General features: G+C 41.2%; 1 protein-coding gene across 9 annotated transcripts in view; it reads right to left on the minus strand.

Annotated features, from left to right (window-relative positions):
- FBXO38 (F-box protein 38) overlaps positions 1-20,601 on the minus strand; it is a 55,550-nt gene extending 34,949 nt beyond the window's left edge. For 7 of the 9 annotated variants that reach the window (XM_084884647.1, XM_084884645.1, XM_084884641.1 and 4 more), the window contains exons 1-6: positions 20,492-20,601; positions 12,746-12,936; positions 7,676-7,809; positions 4,520-4,683; positions 4,147-4,312; positions 40-177 (exon numbers count right to left, since the gene is read on the minus strand). In XM_084884647.1, the coding sequence (XP_084740773.1) occupies positions 40-177; positions 4,147-4,312; positions 4,520-4,683; positions 7,676-7,809; positions 12,746-12,873 (730 nt within the window). In that variant the 5' untranslated portion in view covers positions 12,874-12,936; positions 20,492-20,601. The remainder of the gene's footprint in view (positions 1-39; positions 178-4,146; positions 4,313-4,519; positions 4,684-7,675; positions 7,810-12,745; positions 12,937-20,491) is intronic. The other 2 variants (XM_084884643.1, XM_084884640.1) reach the window with 2 other exon arrangements.
- Positions 20,602-21,157: the final 556 nt, after the last annotated feature.

Here is a 21,157-nt window from a genome sequence, read left to right on the forward strand (position 1 = left end):
AAGAACATGTCTAATTCCACCATGACTACGTCCCATTACCTGCACAGTTCCTCATGACGAAAGTTCGCAAGCTGATGCAAAGAAAGTCTTTGAATGGCTGTGGCTTAGTGAGTCTTACCCACTTCATATAAAGGTGCCTTAACATTGGGATACAAGGAATTTCAGGAACATTCACACCTAAAACATACATGTGAAAAAAAAATAAGAAAATCACCAAGAAACTCTGTATTCTGTATCTAAGTTCAAGTCTATTTTCAAGTTGATAACATATCCTTCATAAATATCTTCTTCAGAACAAATTACCCCATTAAAGTCTATCAAGTTTGGCTCACGTAAAACAGTCTTGTAAAACACAATTTAAACAAACCATAAATAGACTAGTACTTTGTTATTTCTTGAGTAAAAGCACATGGGAAGATAGGATTCTAAAGGTATTTTTATATGTTATACACATAAGTCTTTCTCATAATACCACAACCCTTCCAGGATACATTTGCCCAGTGGATATAACATAAATATAGGTTACTGAAAGCAAAAAAGCAAAAATAAGAAGATACAGAAACAATATACAAAATTATTATTTCACTACCAATATCCACTATCCTGCCAGTGGGAAAACTAAACTTCTCAGCACAAATGCAGGCTAGCTGGCTTTAAAAATCATGGTTTCTGACTGATATCCGACACAGAGATTAAAGCTGTTCTTACAAATATATGAATTGTAAGAATTTGTAGATGTGTAGTAGGAGTCAGTCAACATAATATTAAGATAGTGAGAAACCTGTCAGTCATTTATTTTAATACTAGAGGCCCAGTACACAGATTCATGCACCAGTGGGGGTCCCGCGGCCTAGCCTGCGGACATCCCCGGGGTATCCCTGATTTTGAGAGGGCACAGGCAGAGGGACCCCACTGGTGCACAATCAGGGTGTGGAGGGGCCATAGGAGGGCACAGGAGGGCTCCAGGGCATGTCCAGCCCATTTAGCCCAGTCCCGATCGTCCAGCCCAGTCCCGAAAAGCTGGACCCCAGCAGCATGCTACCCTACCGGTCAGAACATCTACCCCCCAAGTCATTGGTCGGCAAACTTATTAGTCAACAGAGCCAAATATCAACAGTACAATGATTGAAATTTCTTTTGAGAGCCAAATTTTTTTAAACAAACTTCTTCTAATGCCACTTCTTCAAAATAAACTCTCCTAGGCTGTGGTATTTCGTGGAAGAGCCACAATCAAGGGGCCAAAGAGCCACATGTGGCTTGAGAGCCACAGTTTGCCGATCACGGCCCTAGGTCAGTGCACATCATAGTGACCGGTCAAACAGTCAGAAACTTAGCATGTTAGCCTTTTATTATATAGAATTTCAAATTGATAGTTATTTTATCCTTCTGATTCATAAGTGGCTTAAAGCTGGAAATCATACCCACAGAGGACCATGTATGGAAGAAAGGGGAGGGGATCTATGGTGTGAAGGAAAGTCAGGAAATATAGAAGAAAGAAGACATGTAACTTGTACATTCTAAATGGAAGGAAGCAGCTCCAGGAACTTGCTCAAGAGTAAACACTGCAAGCTACAGAATAGCCAAGGAAGTGACACAAGTCTCAGAGAAATCCAAGGGTCCAGGGTTATGGTATTTCATAAGCAGCAGCTGGCTAAATCAGTTTAATGTAACTTTTAAACTTGAATCAGTAGAAGCCCTGCTAGCAATGGTAACTAGAGGAAGCAATATTAGAATATTTGAATGACTGATTCTTTAAAAACTAAGTTCTACTGTATTGCTAACTTCTTAACTTGGTACTCCCAAATAAGCATGGTTAACTTAACTTTGAATGATGCATACACATTATATTAGCAACAGATAGAAAATAAAACTGAGGGTGAGACCAAAGGAAAAAAAAACAGGAAGCAAGGTACAGATTGAAACTCAACATGAAAAATACAAAAAGATAAGTATGGTATTTGCCATGATGACAGTAGTTCTAATTAGGAAACCCAAGGTAGCAAGGATGAGACAGATGCCGATAAGACAGTTACATCATCTGCCCAATCTATATTTTGCCCAAAGCCATTCTATACACAAAGGACCTGTCATCCCCAGCATGTTCATTAATTTACTACCCACATTTGTATAACGATTACAGTGTTAAACTGCTGAAATAATCAAGTGGTTTAAAGCATTTCAATTTACTAAGTACATATATTTTTGCAATGAATTATGACAGGAATCATGAAAAACATAAAAATATAAAAAATACAGTCTATGTACAGAGCTTGTATTTTAACTTCAGATATTATAATGTTATCTAAAAACCCAATTTCAAACTAGATATCCAAGTCCTTAACCAGAACCACTCCTTGATCTTGTCAATGAAGGGATGCTGGAGAGCTCTGCTCTTCCTCCATAATTATGCACATAAGTCTTATTTAAGACTTACTCCTTCCCTGACAAGTTTGGCTCAGTGGATAGTGCATCTGCCTGCGGGCTGAAGGGTCGCAGGTTCAATTCCGGTCAAGGGCATGTACCTTGGTTGCAGCACATCCCCAGTAGGAGGGGTGCAGGAGGCAGCTGATCGATGTTTCTCTCTCATAGATGTTTCTAGCTCTCTATCCCTCTCCCTTCCTCTCAGTAAAAAAATCAATAAAATTTTATTTAAAAAAAAAAAGACTTACTCCTATCATCCCTGCTGCTCTCCCTTCTTCTACACCTGACCCAGTTTCAGAAATTTCCAGTTCAGGACCATCCCAAAATACCTGAAATAATTCTTGAAATACAGCAGATACTCAATATGTATATTTTAAGTAAAATAGTTAACAAATTAATTTTAAATGCCAGACTATAGTAACAGGAGTAATCAAAATTCCCTTCAGCAATCTAAGCCAAAGAAGACAAATTAGATAAAATACCTGCCCTTATCATTTACTTAGGTTGAAATTATAACAATAAAACCATAATATACTAATTAGACTGGACAGCCAAACAACCTTCCAGACATCATTCCAGATGAATCCATGGTGGCAGGGGCTGAGGCAGAGTGGTTAGGGATGATCAGGCAGGAAAGTGAGAGGTTAGGGGCAAGGCAGGCAGGCAAGTGGTTAGGGGTGATCAGGATGGCAACCAAGCAGTTAGGGGTGATCAGGCAGGCAGGTGAGCAGTTAGGGGTGAATAGGCAGGCAGGTGAGCAGTTAGGGGTGAATAGGCAGGCAGGTGAGCAGTTAGGAGTGAACAGGCAGGCAGGCAGAGTAGTTAGGGTGATCAGGCAGACAGATGAGTGGTTAGGGGCAATCAGGCAGGCAGGCAGGCAGAGTGGCTAGGGTTGACCAGACAGGCAAGCAGACGAATGGTTAGGAGCTAGTGGTCCCAGATTTCGAGAAGGATTTGGCCTAAACCGGCAGTCGGATATTCCCTGAGGGGTCCCAGATTATGAGAGGGTGCAAGCCAGGCTGAGGGAACCCTCACCCGCATGCATGAATTTTGTGCAGTGGGCCTCTAGTTGGGATATAATACCAACGAATATTTAGACAGAGACTATACACTGTAATCACTGCAAATAAGGTGATCTGGAAAAGACCAGCTTTTTCCCATTTCTCAGAGAAGCAGAGAAGTGGTAGAGTTTTCCAATGACTCTGGGTTGAAGAATATAGGGGCACTTTCTGCTTGGAGAAGATATGAGTAACCTCAGATCTATAAAATTTTTATTATATAAAATTATAATAGATATATGTACCTATTTGATAAATTAACATAAAAAACATTCAGTTCCTGTTTCACTGGACACAGTGAGTACCATATGGGATAGTACAAGTATAGGACATTTCCATCATCACAGTAAGTTACACTGGAGAACTCTGCTCTAGAGGGCTGAGCTAGAATCAAGAGGTCGATATTAGAGAACAATGGCAGGATTCTGGCTCATTGAAATGAACAAACAAAAAAAACCCAACAACTTCCAAAGCTATTCAAACTATCTTCAAAAAGGAAATAGAGTCGTTGTGAAGCAATATTTCTCTCATCCCCCATCCCATGCTTTTTAATAAGAAATTTTTATACAAATCTCATAAGCTTATCTTTGCCACCATGAATCAACAAAGACATTTCTAAGGAATGGCATTTCAAGGAGTCACAATGACCTGAGAAACATGTACTCACCAACTAAATGTAAAGTTTGAATTTTTGCTCCTATAGGAATTTTCAGTTTATTTTCAGGAGGAATTGGAAATGCTCCATTACGATTCCGAAATTTCCCCAAAATATGAACATGCGGCATATACGTCCAAATGGATTCTACCAATTCCAAATGAGAAGTCTCCACACCCTAGAAAATAATGCCAAAGCAAGCATAAGAAAGACTTTTAATTTAGCACCAAAAGCTTCTATTTCTGTATCATAAGATGTTAAGCATGCAATGAAACTTAAAAGTTTGCTATAGATGAAATTTACATGTGAGCGAACATGCGTTATTATTCTTTTTATTTGTTTCATCAATTAGTTGATGTCAAATGTTCAAACTAGAGGTACTCACCACTAAGTTTGGGCATGCCTGCAAAGCTTCCAGAACACCTGGAATGCTAAAAGCTTCATGGCCACGCACCCTCCGCCTCTCAAGGTATCTAGGGTGAAGGCCATATAGCTGTTCAACGTCTGGCATCTTCTTCAATAGTGTCAGAAAACTGGAATCTGTGAAGCCTGAGAAGTTCAAAGATATTTAGAGACTAGTTCATTTTTCTGTTTGTCAGCATTTGTACTTTTGCTCCTCCCCAAAAAGTACTCTCTGGTACATAAAACCTCAAGGGGTCCACAGACCCTACAACTAAAAAAAAAAAAGAAAAAGAAAAAAAAATGAGTAAGATAAGCTCCGCATCTTCAGAAAGCTAAATCCCATCCCAAACTAGGTTCTTTTAGTTCTAATAACTACTCTGTCCTACGTTTAACTTTCATTCTTTAAACATTTTATTTATTTTTAATAAAGATTTTATTTTTAATATTGATTTTTAGATAGAGGAATGGAGAGATAGAGATAGAGATAGAGAGAGAGAGAGAGAGAGAGAGAGAGATAACACCAATGTGAGAGCGAAACATCAATGGGCTGCCTCCTGCAATGCTCCCTACTGGAATCCAGCACTTAACCTGGGCATGTGCCCTGACCTGGAACCTCCCTGATCCCAAATCAAACTGACAGATGCCCAACCAACTAAATCTGAGCACTACCAATGTCCACTCTCTTTCATTGTACAGTACATGCTGCCTCTCACTAAAATGTGGGTAAAATTCCACCTTCTTCACAGAGACGGTGTGAGAATTTAAAGAGGTTGTATATGTAAACCATAATATTACTATATAAAAACCTCAGTTAGCATTATTATAGAATCAGGATTTAAACTCCAGAGACAGGCCAGACAACATTAATAAGCAATTAATGAGATCTTATTCTAGACTAGAGACTGCTTGCTGCTTTGATTCTTTTTATATTTTTTGCAGGGATGGAAGCCTTGGGCTCACAGGTATTTATCCCAGTCTGAAAGAAGTCAGCAACATACAAATTCTTCTAAACTGTTTAAAATGAGAGCTCTCCTATGCTGCTTTTTATATAGTGCAAATTCCTGCTGGTCTAACCTCCAATAAGCAAATCTATTGATAATATAAGGAATGGCAGTCATTTTCATATTGCCCTAATTTCTTTCCTGTTATAAATGATCCCTCTCCAGAGTAAGATGAATGCTTCCCCTTTAGGATGATTTCTTTCAAGTATTTAAAGACAACTGTTCTAGCCTCAGGTCTTTGCTTAACAAAAAACGTTTAACTAACAATGGCCAACCCATAAGAGTTACAGGTGACTAAAGACTCTCTGGAAAGGATATGGTTGCCCAAGCTGTACAATATTCCAGTGTTCCAGAGGTAATCTGTCCCATGCCACATAATAGGACAGAATAAGACAATTACCTCCTCAGCCCTTCACATACCCTTAAGGCTCCCCGATACCCAGCCCCATCATATTTTCAAAATATCAGGCTCTGGATACTTTGATGAAAGGTGGTTAAAAAAAAGACATTTAAAATTGCTAAACACAGTAATCAAAGGGCACTAATTAATGGATTGATGTTAACTGGGGGGGGGGGGGGGGGGGGGGATCCTGATTGGCCCTTAATTTTAACTCTTGCCTTTCAGATATGTTTTGCTTTTACAAAGTCATCAACTTCCATTTTTTTTTTAAATATATTTTTTTATTGATTTCAGAGAGGAAGGGAGAGGAGAAGAGAGAGAGGGAGACATCAATGATGAGAGAGAATCACTGATCAACTGCCTCCTGCATGCCCCAAACCAGGGGTCTTCAAACTACGGCCCGCGGGCCACATGCGGCCCGCAGAGGAGTCTGATCCGGCCCGCCAGGTTTTTTGGGCAGTGAGCGCAGCCAAGGTGTTACAGTAGGAATTAGTAGTTCATATAGTCCGGCCCTCCAGCTCTCTGAGGGACCGTGATCTGGCCCCCACTTTAAAAAGTTTGAGGACCCCTGCCCCAAACTAACATTTGAGTCCACAACCAGGCATGTCCCCCCACTGGGAATTGAACCATGACCTCCTAGTTCAAAGGTCAATACTCAACCACTGAGCAACACCGGCCGGTTCAACTTTCTTTTCTCATGGTCTCTTTATCGGAGTTCCGTTTCTTGTGGTTAGACTACTAACTTTGAGTTCTCTACCTGCAGGGCCAATGTCTTATTTGAAAATATCCAAGTCCTAGTATAGGCTTTTAAAAGTGCTAAATAAATTCAAGTTCTATGCTGGGACCGGTTTGGCTCAGTGGATAGAGCATCGGCCTGCAAACTGAAAGGTCCCAGGTTCGATTCCGGTCAAGGGCATGGACATTGGTTGCGGGCACGTCCCCAGTAGGGGGTGTGCAAGATGCAGCTGATCGATGATTCTCTCTCATCGATGTTTCTGATTCTCTATCCCTCTCTCTTCCTCTCTGTGAAAAATCAATAAAATAAAAAATAAAAAATAAAAAATTCAAGTTCCAGAAGTGCAACTTCTGTGGCCTACTAGAGCAGCTTTACAAAAATTTGTAAATATTTTTTTAACCACAGGGCGCCATTGAAGGGGTATAGGAAATTATGAAGAACTGCATTGCAAAAAAAGGACACTTTATCTAATGTGATAAACATATTTAATTAAGGTAATAAAAGGCTCATAAGTATTTTCTAATCATATATTTGTAGAATAGGCTGATATAGTTCCTTTAAAGAATAGAAAATGAAAGCAACAGACTATTAAAACAGGAAAGCATCAGGCAAAATGTATTTTTGTAATAGATTTTTATTTATTTCAGAGAGGAAGGGAGGAGAGAGAGAGAAAAAAACATCAATGATGAGAGAGAATCATTGATCAGCTGCCTCTTGTATGCCCCCTACTAGGGATAGAGCCCATAACCCGGGCTCATGTCCTTGACTGGAATTGAACCTAGGACCCCTCAGTCCGAAGCTCTGACCATCGAGCCAAACCAGCCAGGGCCAGGCAAAAAATGTATTTTATCAAACTAATCCAACTTTAATAATTTAGCTAAAACTCTGCCTCCCTACTTGCAAGATGATTCCAATTGCCTACCTAAAGACAAAAGGATATGATGACAAGTTACCTTTGATGGAAACTTAATTAATGCTAGTTTCCAGGTTAAATCCACTTACCACTTGGCATGTATTCCCACCAGCGCCCAGCACAGAGATCCACAACCCTCACAACTCTCAGATACAGGGTCACTGCTTCCTTTAGTTTCCGGGAAAGACATTCCATACACATGATATCCTGCAGAGGGAGGTACCTTTGTGAGAGAAAGAAACTTGTATTTATCAAGTTGTAAGGACTTCCTCTCCCTGATGGGTGATATTTTTCCTTCTCCCATTCTCTTACCCCTCAAATGAAATAAGACCTTAGGAATATTCATAGGGTTTCAAGATTAATAGGCATATACAGCTTTTTACTAAAAACAGGTAAGTCAGCACTCAAGTATCCAAATAAAAAATATTGAGCTTCCTCCATAGGGCATTTAGTAGAACCTGCCTTTCTTCTTTTAAGTTTTTAAGGACAAAAAAATCAAAAAAAAAAAAAAAAGGTATGAAGAAAAAATCTTAATACATTTCAAAACAAGAGAATGCAAATAAGATGAGAGTACTGATCATTTTGAACATGCCCAATATTATTTTACTAGAGGTCCAGTGCGGGGGCGGGGGGTGGGGGGGGTGGGGGGGGAGCACGCGTTATCCCTCAGCCCAGCCCGCACCCTCTTCAATCTGGGGCCTAAATTGGAAGTTGGACATTTCTCACAATACAGGACTGCTGGCTCCCAACTGCTCACCTGCCTGCCAGCCTGATCAGCCCTAACCACTCTCCGGCCAGCCTGATTAATGCCTAATTGCTCCCCTGCCAGCCCAATCGCCCCCAACTGCCCTACCCTGCAGACTTGGTCTCCCTCCCCATCCCAACTGCCCTCGCCTACAGACCTGGCCCCCCTCAACTGCCCTCTCCTGAAGGCCTACTCCCCCCTAACGGCCGTCCCCTGCCAGCCTGGTTGCCCCAACTGCCCTCCCCTGCTGGCCTGGTCACTCCCAATTACCCTCCCCTGCAGGCTTGGTTCATCCCAACTGCTCTCCCCTGCTGGCCTGGCCGCCCCTAACTGCCCTCACCTGCTGGCCTGATCGCTCACAAATGCCCTCCCATGCTGGCCATCTTGTGGCAACCATCTTGTGATCACATGGGGGCAGCCATCTTGTGTGAGGGCATGATGGTCAATTTGCATATTACCTCTTTATTATATAGAATAGCTTTTCCAGATCCATTTTCTGTAGTGGCTAAAAAATTCCTCTTTGCTCTCTCAACACCCCCAAGAAACTATTTTCTTAGATATGTACAGTAATTTTATAGTATATAATTTTCCCTAGATCTTTTACCTTTCTGATTACACACTTTGATAAAAGTATTTCTTTCTTTTTTTTAATACATTTTATTGATTTTGTACAGAGAGGAAGGGAGAGAGATAGAGAGTTAGAAACATCGATGAGAGAGAGTCATCGATCAGCTGCCTCTTGCACATCCCCTACTGGGGATATGCCCGCAACCAAGGTATATGCTCTTGACCGGAATCGAACCCAGGACCTTTCAGTCTCCAAGCCGACGCTCTATCCATTGAGCCAAACTGGTTTCGGCTGATAAAAGTATTTCATAAGCATTAAGTGAGAACACTATCTGAATTCAATTCCTCTTTTCCAACCTCATTTTATTTTCCTTCTTAAAAATTTTCAATTAACCTTTACTTTGCTGTTTCCAATAATACCAACATATATTTTGTAAGATCAGAAAATATTCTCTTTTCAACACCCTTCCATACACACTTATATTAGTTTTTTAAAAAAAACATACAAGCTACCCTTTATGGAGATGGTATCATGTCACAGATGGAAATCATTGCTTCACAACTTTTCAAGGTAGGCTATTCAATGTTTGCCATACAGCTCTCCCCATCCTTTCTTTCCTTTTCTGCTCTGCTGTGTTCCCTATCCCTCTATCAGTTGATTTTGGCCAATGTCAAGTCCAGGCAAAGGCTTTCTGAATCACCTATTTGAATTCTTCAAAGTCCCTCATTGATTCCTTTAACCCTACCCCTACCTACACTTCTCAAAATAGTCCCTTCATTAAATTATCTTCAAATTCCAACTTGGTGTATCTTGTTCCCTGCTAGAATCCTCATTGATAAAGTAGGTGTTATAATTATTCCATTTTGCAAGTGGTGAAATTGGCTCAGAAAAGAACCTGAAAAAAGTCAACAGCCAGATAAGAGGAAGAGCAGAGATGTCAACACAGCTGGGTATGAGTCTAATTCCTAAAAATTAAGCTAATTCTAAAAGAAAAATCCAACAATGTCTGATGAATATTTCTCTACTCCACTTTTTTCCTACCTCTATCTCTTCTCACTTTCCTTTTAAAACTATTTAAAGAGAATCAAATCAAATCATTTTCTTTACAAAAAAAAAGTGTTACTGCTAATTTAATTTACAGCCTCCATAACTTTAAGAGAAGCAGGACAATTTTCAGAAACTATATAACTACACATTTTATAAACAATGAAAAATATTGAATTTTGTTTTGCCACTAAAACACTTTCCCCCAAATCATTGTTATATAAAGTATTTGCCTCAGTTAATATTATATTCCCTTTAAATACAAATAGATCAGTAATCACACGAAGTTAATCTTACATTTGCCCTCAGAAAAATAAATGTTATTTTTTTTCTTCACAGATAAATAGTCAATGGGCTGGAGTTCAAAAGGCAGAACAAATACACTTTAGAAAAGATGTGTTTAACATGGCACACACAACAAAGATTAGGTTTCTTTTAAGGAAGCCATAGTTTTACTTATTTCATGAAAACTTGTTAAGTAGTTATCAAAAACTAAAACATGGATCCTCAGATAAAAACTTTAGCAGCTTAAAAATAAATTTTTTAGAATGAACAGCTGATACCAAATTTAAGTATTCAGCTTAGTTCACAGTTCTTTACATTCTTCCAATTTGCTGCATGTTTTTGCATTATAACCAGAATAACATCCTTGTGCTTGACTCCAACCCTTCCATATTTAAGTATTCTATTTGAACTGTATAATGTTATTTGATCCACTCTTAACTTAAAATACGATCCAATTTGTTCATACTATGTCCTTCCATCATTCACAAATGTCTAACTCACATGCCTAGAAACAACTTTATCTATGATTTCTTCTGGAATTTTAATAGCTTTATTGTTTATTTCATTGATGTACTTAGAATTTAGTTGTCAGCTATGAGATAAGAACATGCTTTTATTATTTTCTCCAAATGTTTTTCAGTTTGTGACATCATCAATGAATAATAACCCACAGTGCTTTTCCTCAGTGATATGAATACCAAGCTTACTATAAACAAGATCCTCACATATATTTGAATTTACATATGGAGCCTACATATGGAGTTTATCTATTTTACCCTACTGCCTGGATATCTTCTCCAATTCCGAATCTTTAATTATTGTATATTTTTAAATGTATTTGAATATCTGATAAGGGTACACTCTTTTTTCAAAAAATTTTGGCAATTCTAATAGAGGTTTTTCTGTAAGATGAACTTCAGTTATGTTAAAAAAAATCTGTTATTTTAATTGAGCCCCTATTCCCAGAACTAAACTAACAAAAACTACACTATGACACAAAATAATGAACTGAAAACAATAAAGATTAACACATATTTATATTAAAAATTAAAGTGTCAATGTTTCCCTACAGTAATTCTGCTACTTTTTAAAAACATCTAAATTTATAAATATTTAATAATTTTAAGAATTCAAATCATTTCTAAGTCTTCATATGGAAATTTCCCCTAGTAAATAATCTAAAATAATTGAAAGTCCAGATGCTTAGAAAAGTTCACTGCAATTGTGTAAGACAAAAACTGGAAACAATCCAGATGTCAAAACACAAGGGGTAAGGTGATTATCATGTCATAGGAATAGAACACAGTGACCAAAATGACAATTATGAAGACCGTGTAGCAATATGAAAAAAGTCGTAACACAATCATAACCATTAACACTTCCAAGCATTTAAATCATGCAAAGTGTGAGGTGCTTTAAATCTCACTGAATCTTATATAATAAAGAGGTAATATGCAAATTGACTGTCATGCTCTCGCACAAGGTGGCCGCCACAAGATGGCCAGCATGGGAGGGTAGTTGTGGGCAATCAGGATAGCAGGGAAGGGCAGCTGGGGGTGACCGGCCGGCAGGGAAGGGCATTAGTGGGGGACCAGGCCTGCAGGAGAGGGCAATTAGGGGCAAATAGGCCTGCAGGGAAGGGAGGGCAGTTGGAGAGGACCAGGTCTGCAGGGGAGGGCAGTTGGAGGCAATCAGGCCAGCAGAAGAGCAGCGAGTCATCAATCAGGCTGGCAGGGGAGTGGTTAGGGGTGATTAGGCTGGCAGGCAGAAGTGGTTAGAGGCAATAGGAAGACAGGCGAGTGTTTGGGAGCCAACAACCCCGGATTGTGAGAAGGATGTCCAACTGCCGGTTTAGGCCCAATCCCCAAGGGTCACAGATTGGAAAAGGTGCAGGCTGGGCTGAGGGACATCCCCTTCCCCAATGCACGAATTTCATGCACCAGGCCTCTAGTCCTTATATAACATCTTTAGTAGTATATCTATCATTGGTCCACAGCTAGTAAATGAGAGACTCAAGATTCAAACTCAGGTGTCCAACTCCAGAAACAAAGCATATTAGAATTTGTTTATTGAATGGATCATGACTGAACAGGGGAAACTAGAAAGACAGGTTTTGTTGTTAATGTTGTGGCGTTTTTTTTGTTTGCTTTGGTTTCTTTAACTATTGTTATAATGCAATTTGGATAAAAAATATTTTTAAAAAAATATTTGAAAAAAGTCCATCACAAAATAACTTTCATGTGTGCACTTCATATAGTAATAATAGGTATTATTTCACAAACTTTGGATTCAACCACTTACATATATCTGAATACTGAGCAAAAATATGTTTGTCAATGTGGATTATAGTAAAAAAAAAAAAAAAAGTCAGAAATGTTGCCTTATGTACACAGCGCTGTAATAACAAAAGTCAACAAATCTTTTAGTCAAAAAGAATTCCAAGAAGCCTGGAATGTTAGCACAGTCTAGAAAATAGTTGTCCAATAGAACTTTCTGCCACAAAAGAAATAATCTTACCTAAAAATATGGCAAAGCACTTCATGTGAAAGTTGATTCATATAATCTTTTGTTTCCTCTGATACTGTTTCCTCAGGGACCTCATTGTTTATGAGACACCTTTTAACACTTTTCTTTCGTGGTCCCATTGCTGCGTTATCTCCAATATAGAAGAGCAAATCTCCCCTCTTGGTTACTTGAATTCAAAGTACCTGAAAGCAAGCAGAGAACAAAGGAGACTAAAGTAACAAATAAGATGCAGCAATTATCCCTATAAAACCTAGATACAAGTAAAACAACATTTACTTTAAAATACAGACAAAGGTAATTACAATGGTACAGATCACATTCAAATTAATAAAATGATTACACAAAAGGTACAGAACATAGTTTTCTGGAGAATAGTACAGTATATACAGCAATTATTTAGAACTAGTGACCCAGTGCACAAAATTTGTGCACATTAAAAGGGGATTAATTAGAGGAAATAATTTAATATTGCTATTTGTCCTTCCTCTATAATAGAAGTATCAGAGATGAAAGAAAATTAGTAAAATGTATATGAAAACCTTCTTCTTGTCAGAGTCTGGGGCTCACCATGAGACCCAGAGTCAAGTCCCCACCCACCCAAATGCACCTCAAAATCATGTGATACCCAGACCCAGCTGCCCACACCCCCCAATTAGGCTAGATCCAGACCTGGCCAGTCCCACCCTTGTCAAGCCCTGCCAGGCGGGGGCATAGCCTCAGGTCCCTGGCCCAGTGCCAGGTGGGGGTGGGGGGGGGGGGCGGGAAGCATGGCCTGAGATCCTTTGTCAAGCCCTGCTGGGTGAGGCATGGCCTGAGGTCCCCCGTCAAGCCCTGCCAGGCAGGGGCATGAAGCCTCAGGTCCCCAGGCCTAGCACCGGGAGGGGGTTGCAGCCTCAGGTCTCCCATCAAGCCCCGCTGGGCAGGGGGTGTGGCCTGAGGTCTCCCAGCCTGGTGCTGGGGCAGGGGGAGCAGCCTGAGGTCCCCTGTCAAGCCCCATTGGGGCGGGGAAGGCGTAGCCTCAGGTTCCTGCTGATTGCTCGTTAAGGCTCCTTAAGGAAACTTGGCCTCAGCTGTGGGTGAGCCAGCTTTGTGATGGAGTGATGGTCAATTAGCATATTCCCTCTTTATTAGATAGGATAAGCAAAAATCCAAGGAACCAGGAGTCTTAGATTCTAATTTGTACTCTGTTGCTTCTTAGCTAACTTACTCAATTTCACCAAGCATCAATTTCTTCAAATATAAGGCAAGAGCTCTCACTTCCCAGTCACTTGCTATTCTCATCAACTGTACCATTATATTGCTCTTGCATCCAATGCCACTGGTTTTCAGCCTCTATCAGCCCTCACCTGGGCTACAGCAATGGCTTCCTAAATGATATCCACCACTATAATGCCAGGGCCTGGAATAAGGTCTGCCACACAGAAGGCCTATAATATGTAATTTCTGAATAAATGCTTACCATACCATACTCCACACTGAAGCTAGAGCTATCATTGTACAACATCCCTCTGATTGCTTCCTAAGTGAAAAGGGCAAGATATTCAATTTGCATAAAAGAAAAAGGACAAATATGTTAGTGTTGGCAGGATACATGATAAAATATTAACAGTAGTTACCTCTGGGGAGTAAGAATAGAGGTTTAGGAAAGCAGGAAAGAGACTTTTACTTTTCATATTCTTCTCCATTGTTCGAAAAATTTTAGATTGGTCAAGCGTAGTTCTTAACCCTTTTCACTCCAAACCATTCTGGACATTGGCTACCAGCTACTCGACGCTACTTTGCGGCGGGTGCGTTGAATTAACTCAATTCCCCGTAATCACTAATAAACTGCAATGTCCCCTGAGAGGGGACATCCGAGTGATATGCTATTATAGAATTCCGATGTCCCCTGAGAGGGGACAGCGGAGTGCAAAGGGTTAAAAAACAAACAATGACCAAATCAGCCTGCAAAAAATCCTAGTTTCTAGGATAAAATCTTTCCACTGTGGTCTCAAACCACCTTTCCCATCCTTTCAATCCTACCACTTGCTCCTCAGGACACTCACTCCAGCCGCACAACATCCTCGGTTCCCTCAAACCATCATTGATATTTCACCCCTAATAAGCTATTGACTCCCAACTAGAAAGTCCTTCTCTTCACTTCCTTATTTTTTTGGCCTAAGAAACCACTAATTTGTGTGTTTCCTTTAATCTGCCTTCAGAATCTAGTTTAAATGTTAAGTCCTCTGTGAAAACTTCTCCCTGGGAGCTTCTACCATAGCAACTTGTGTAATGTTTTATTCATTAAGTCTCTGCCAGGAAAAGGAAAAGAAACTCAACCTCCTGCCTCTAGGTGATAACAAGTCCTTGGCTCATAATAAATTCTCAAATGTCTGATGTATGAATATCCATCAGTCCTTCCATTACTCATATGCACCCAGTAGCTTCAAGGCTGCTAAGAACCCTTTCATGTTCCTATTTGCTACCACAGCACTCAGTGACCTCAGCAGCAAGCCTATAACCCTGCAAACATGTAATCAGATGTTACTCCAATAAGGACACATCACAAACAGCTACCCTGCAACATGTAAATGACTCAACAAGACTATTAACTAGTACAGAGCAATCCAACCATGGGTTAATTCTCTAGCTATCACATTTTAATGTTTCACGTTTAAAAGAATCTCCACAACTCTGCTCTGGCTGGGAAGCTCAGTTGCTTAGAACAGCAATCCCAGACCAGTGGTAGTCTGAGAGGTCCGGAAGGCTGGCGACCGCTGGATTAGAGCATCATTCCTATATGCCAGGTTGTGGAGATTCTGGGTCAGAGTACATAAAAGAAGCAACCAATGAATGCATAAATAAGTGAAGCAACAAACTGATTTCTCTCTCTCTCAAAACTCAATAAATAAAATTTTTTAAAAATCTTCACAATTCGGTTTACTCATACCATGTTGACACTTTATCCTTTAAATAAAAATCCTTCTTAGCCAAATCCACACCACTTCATAATTTACCCCCTATCTACAACCCCACCTTTTATTGTCCTTTTATATTTGGCAATGCTGTGCTTTTGTGAGTCAGATTTATAGCTCCAATGTACAACCTACATTTGGATTTTTAAAACATGACTGCATCTTAAATATCATCGAGTTTATAAAAGTCCACTTGTTTGGAACTTAGAGAAATATTCATTCACAGATATAACATTATGCACATCATATAGATGTCAGGTCTCCAGAAAGCCCACAAAAATCTCTTTAACCAACATTAAGCATTAACTCTCCACTAAAGGGCCTAAATTAGCAAGATTAACAAAATTTTAGGTGAGATTATATGTGCACTTCCCATATTGTGCCTAGAATTAGACTTGGTCTTGTAAGCTACCTTCCTGGCAATACGTAGAGTAATGACTGCCCCCTTACTCTAAGCCTTTGGTGGGGAAAGGACTTGTGGAGGGGTTTAACAGGTCAGGACCTATAGACAGGAAGTCCATCAGTCCTCTCTAAGCAGGTGCCCCTGGAAAAGCTCAGGACATAAAAAGCTTTCCCATTAAAGATGAATTTATCTTCCCTCACATTGAAGAAGTCATTGATCTCCCCTTGCCACCACTCACTCTACAATGGACACCAAATTGTTTTAATTAAAGTTGATTCATCTTCATTTACGTGAAGTACAGCTAGGCCATGCTAAGCATTTCATCCCAGGCAATGAGTAACAGAAGCCTGAGAAGAAAATACCAAGACATGCAAATTCACGAGTGACGATGTGGTCTCCCCTGTCCATGCACAGTCTCTCTTACATACTTTTATTTCAGTGGAATGAGGATAAAAACAAGTGAAAATAGGAAATTGCTATGACTACCCTTCTATATCTTCATTTCTTCCTATCCTTACCTCCAAAATATCACCATTTGCCACTTGAGAAGCTCAACAAAAGTAGGGAAGGTCTAAAGCAGCAGTAGGTTAAAAGGGAAAGAGGAAAGTGGAGAAATTTCAGTTATCAGCAGTAGATAAAGATGATGCATTGGAGGTGGCCTGCAGGAGACAGGGAGGTTAGGGAGAGGTGAGTGTGTGTGTGTATATATATATGTGTATATATGTGTGTGTGTGTGTGTGTGTATGTATATATACACAACAGCTTGCAGCACTAGGTCTTATTTCTAGGATTAACAAGTTCTGGGGGCTTAGAGTCTAAACCTCAAAGAAATGTCATTCTGACAATTTTATAGAATCCTAGAATGTTAAAAGTGGAAGGGGCTTTCAGAGACTACTTAGTCACAGCGTTGTTAATTTTTTCTGGGCCACAAACACATCTGAGACTATGATGAAAGATGCATGTCTTCTCCCCAAGAGGTAAACAAATCATACACAGACTCATGTGTGCTGAATTACACACATACATCTTCAGGGATACATCAAAGATCACCCAGAGGTCCCTACCCAAGACTGGCATCCTCAATTCTCAGATGGATAAACAGTACCAGAGAGGATAAGTCACTTGCCCAAGGGTATATATTAAGTGTCAGAGCTCAGGTTTGGATTCAGACTCCCCAACCCACACTATATACCCTATCAAGTCAGTCCTCTGCACCTTGGCTGCCTCCCTGCACTCTAGAGATATGCCCCGGTGCTTGGAGATGGGCTTCTGGATGCTGTGATAGAACTGCTGCTGACTGCAACTCTCCTCCCACCTAAATTAGGCTCCCACACAGCAGTCTACAATAGCCCTGGGTATCCTAGTCATTCTGGAGCTGTCTGTTTAGCAGATCTGAGCCACAGGAAGTATTATTTTTGTCCTGGAGGCCCAAGAACACTCTAAGTAGTAAGCCATTGTTATTTGTGAGTATTCTTTAAACTAGAGTCCTCCCATAACATAATTTCTCTTAGACATGCAAGCTCTTCTCCCAACCTGTCCAATTCAAAGCTCCTCCCATCCCAAGCAAACCTATACTATCCTCTATTCAATTCCTTTTGGTTGCTCCCAAATTTATCCCAATCTTTTAATCCTTAGCCCTCAAGGCTTTCTCCTATTCTTGTTGGGAAGCATCAACATTTCCTTGCTTTAAAAATCAAGTTATTTTCCTTTTAAGCCTCCATTTCCATAATAGAGGTTTTAACACATTTTGCACAATTCCCACAACTGCTGATACCTATAAAGACCTACATAAATGTACTCCCTTACTCTCTAAATGTTACAACTAAAAACCTTCCTATACCTGCTCCATCTTGTCAACATCTTCTTCCATCCCTAAACTATTCTAATTACTCCCTTTCTCAGATCACACCAGACCCTCCAGGACATGTGTTTGTCTCTTACTACACACTTTGTAGGGCAGAGATTAAACACCTTACAACTAAACAGAAAACTAAGGGATTTCTTTTACAAAACATCCACAATTCTGTATTAATTTCTGTTCCCATAGCTAATTAATAACAATCCTCTGGAGAAACTTCATAATTGCTACTACCCTGTTTCCCCGAAAATAAGACAGTGTCTTATATTAATTTTTTTCTCCACAAGTTGCGCTAGGTCTTATTTTCAGAGGATGTCTTATTTTCGGGAAAACACGGTATCTATCCATCCATCCATCACTTAAGTGACCCATCCTTAACTCAATTATTTATTTACTGCCAACTAAGTGCTAGATGGTGACAGACTTTATCCCCATGAATCTCACAGTCTCAGAGTGGAGATAGACTTTACCACCAGTGTCGTACAACTCAGTCATTTTAATTATTATATCTTACTTTTCATTATTCTCATCAAAAATACCTTATCCTAGCCCTAGCTGGTTTGGCTCTGAATACAGTGTTGGCCTGTGGACTGAAGGGTCACAGGTTCGATTCTGGCCAAGGGCACATGCCCAGGTTACAGGTTCCACCCCCAGTGTGGGGCGTGCAGGAGGCAGCCGATCAATGTTTCTCTCTCATCGTTGATGTTTCTCTCCCTCTCCGTTCCCCTCTGAAATCAATAAAAATATATTTTAAAAAATACCTTCTCCCATATAAAACTACCCAGTGTCCTCATCATTCTATCTGTTCAAGGACTTCTCTGCCCTTCAGGCTTCTAATGCCTTTCCTTAGTTTCTATGGGCTTCAGCTTACTCCTGTCAAAGTAATCATGCTGTCAATTAATTTGGCCCCATTTCTCACATTAAGGATTTCCAATCTCTCCTAATGAGGACAGCCTCTCTTTCCTAAAGAAATACCACACCACATCCACCAAGCTGCTTAGATAAAAAACAAAGCACAAACAAAAGACCAGAATTATAGTAAAGAAAGGGGTTAAGAATCATCCAGCCCAACCCTTCATTTTCTAGATGAAGAAAGTGAGGCCCAAAGAGGTAAGCTGGGTAGCCCTACCTCATAAAGTAAGAAAATACCGCCGCTAAATGCACCGAGGATCCAGGTCTTCAATGCTAGTTCAAGCCCAGCTTTATTTTGCTATACATTTTACCTTACTGAAATAGTTTTTCTTCTTCTCCTATTCTATGCCTTAGAATCTTTTTTTTTTTTTTTTTACTAAAGTGTGTACTTCCATGCACACAGTAATTTAAACAAACACACACAAAAGTCTATTTTTCACCTAAAGTGGACAGATGATTCACAGCATTGTATATTTTAAAGAGAGGAAAAGAGCTTTAGGAATCACCTAAACCAGTAACTGTCAAAAATGAAAGTTAAAAATCACAAGCACAGATTTTTCAATCTATATGACTATATGTGTACCCTCCAAACCCACCCTTTCCCTCCCCCAGAAAATCATGGCCTTCTAGAGCCATTCTTCATTCTTCAGTTGTGCTGGGGTTATGGGAAAGGGAATTAAGAGCCAGTGACTTGACACAACACTTTCCTTTGCCAGATGAGAAACCTCAAGTCCAGAGAATGGTATAGATTTGCTCAAAGCAAACCGGTAAGATTTTTACGACACATAAACAAGGTCTCCTATTTTTTAACATTTTACACTGCTGATACTGGTTTATAAAACAAAGTCTTCAGGGCAGAGAGCCCCAAAGGGAGCACAGGAACCTTCCTAGGAGCCCAGCTACCCTTGGCTAGCTTGGTGTCTGAGAAGAAACACGGTAGACATCCCTTATCAGTGACCTCCTGGCTATGCAGGATGCAGGAAAGACATGCTTTTCAGGTCTGTCTTCAAGGAAAGAGAGTTGAGAATCCGATTTCCTGAGCTAGGAGGGCCATCAGAGGCATCCAACACATTCATTTTACAGATAAGCAAACAGTGCCGCAGAAAGGCTCATGGATCTGGGCAGTCAGTAAGACTGGAACTCGGGGCTCTGGACCCCCGAGCTGGCGACCACTCAAGGATGTATTCGTCGGGTCCTGCTCAGGTCATCCCCTCCGTACGCGGACGACAGGCCTTTCTTCAATCCCCTGGCTTAAGCACCGACTAAATATTAACATCCTGGAATTCGTGATGCCCAGAATGAAACAAGTCAGGTGCCCCTACTTGTCTAGGCCAAACCACCCCTATTTTGTTCAAGGAAAGAGCGTGTTCCGAATGCTGGTACCTTGGGCCAGGTTCAAGCGAGGAGGCAAACCCCACAAACGGCCTAGGAGGCCGAGAACCACAAGCCCAGCCTCTGCTCTCCCGGGAGCCATAGGCCCAAAAGGGGCCCGAGACCCACAGCCGGGAGGTCGCGAGCCCGGGAGCCGCCGTCCGGCCGCCCCCACCCCGCCGTTCGCGCCCCGGCTCCGCGGAGCGCCTCCCGCCCGCGGGCCCCCGGCCACCGCCTACCTACGCCGGCCCGCCGCCTGTTATTGTGGTCGAGAGGGAGGGAAAACTGCGACCGAGGCTTCCCGCGGCCCCCACCGACGCGGCACTTCCGCTTCCGCCGCCGCCCGGGCACTTCCGGAATGTGGTCATCCAGGCTGGGCGCGCGCCGGCGTCCATGTTGGATGTGGAATGTAGGCGTCAGGGCGCCGGAGCCATGCTGAGTGTGGCCTCCCAGCCCCTCCCTCCCTCCCTCCCACCCCCCCCTCTCTCTCTCTCTCTCTCTCTCACACACACACACACACACACACACACACACACACACTCCTGTCAACACACTCCTGACACGTGACAGTACCGGACGGAGGTGGGTCAAGGGAGAGTTCCTTCCCTCCCTGCAGGGAGACCACAATCAAGCGCTTCACCTGTAAGCCTCGGGTGTATCAGGTGAGAACGGACATCTTTACCGTACCTACTTAACGAACCACTGCAGACGTTAATGCTAACACGTGCATTATTATTCTGTGCTGATTCTGTGGGTTGGCCGGTTCAGCTGGGCAGTTTTAGTCTGAGTCTCATCCATTTGCGGCCGGAGGTCAGCTGAGACCATAGCTAACTGCAGGCAGAAGTGGGTGTTGCGTTGTTGGCAACTCAGGCTGGAAGCGCCCTTAGGGGCTCGGCTAGAGCTGT

Source organism: Pipistrellus hanaki (assembly GCF_964339955.1).
Source record: "Pipistrellus hanaki genome assembly, chromosome: 5".
Classification (NCBI taxonomy): Eukaryota; Metazoa; Chordata; class Mammalia; order Chiroptera; family Vespertilionidae; genus Pipistrellus; species Pipistrellus hanaki.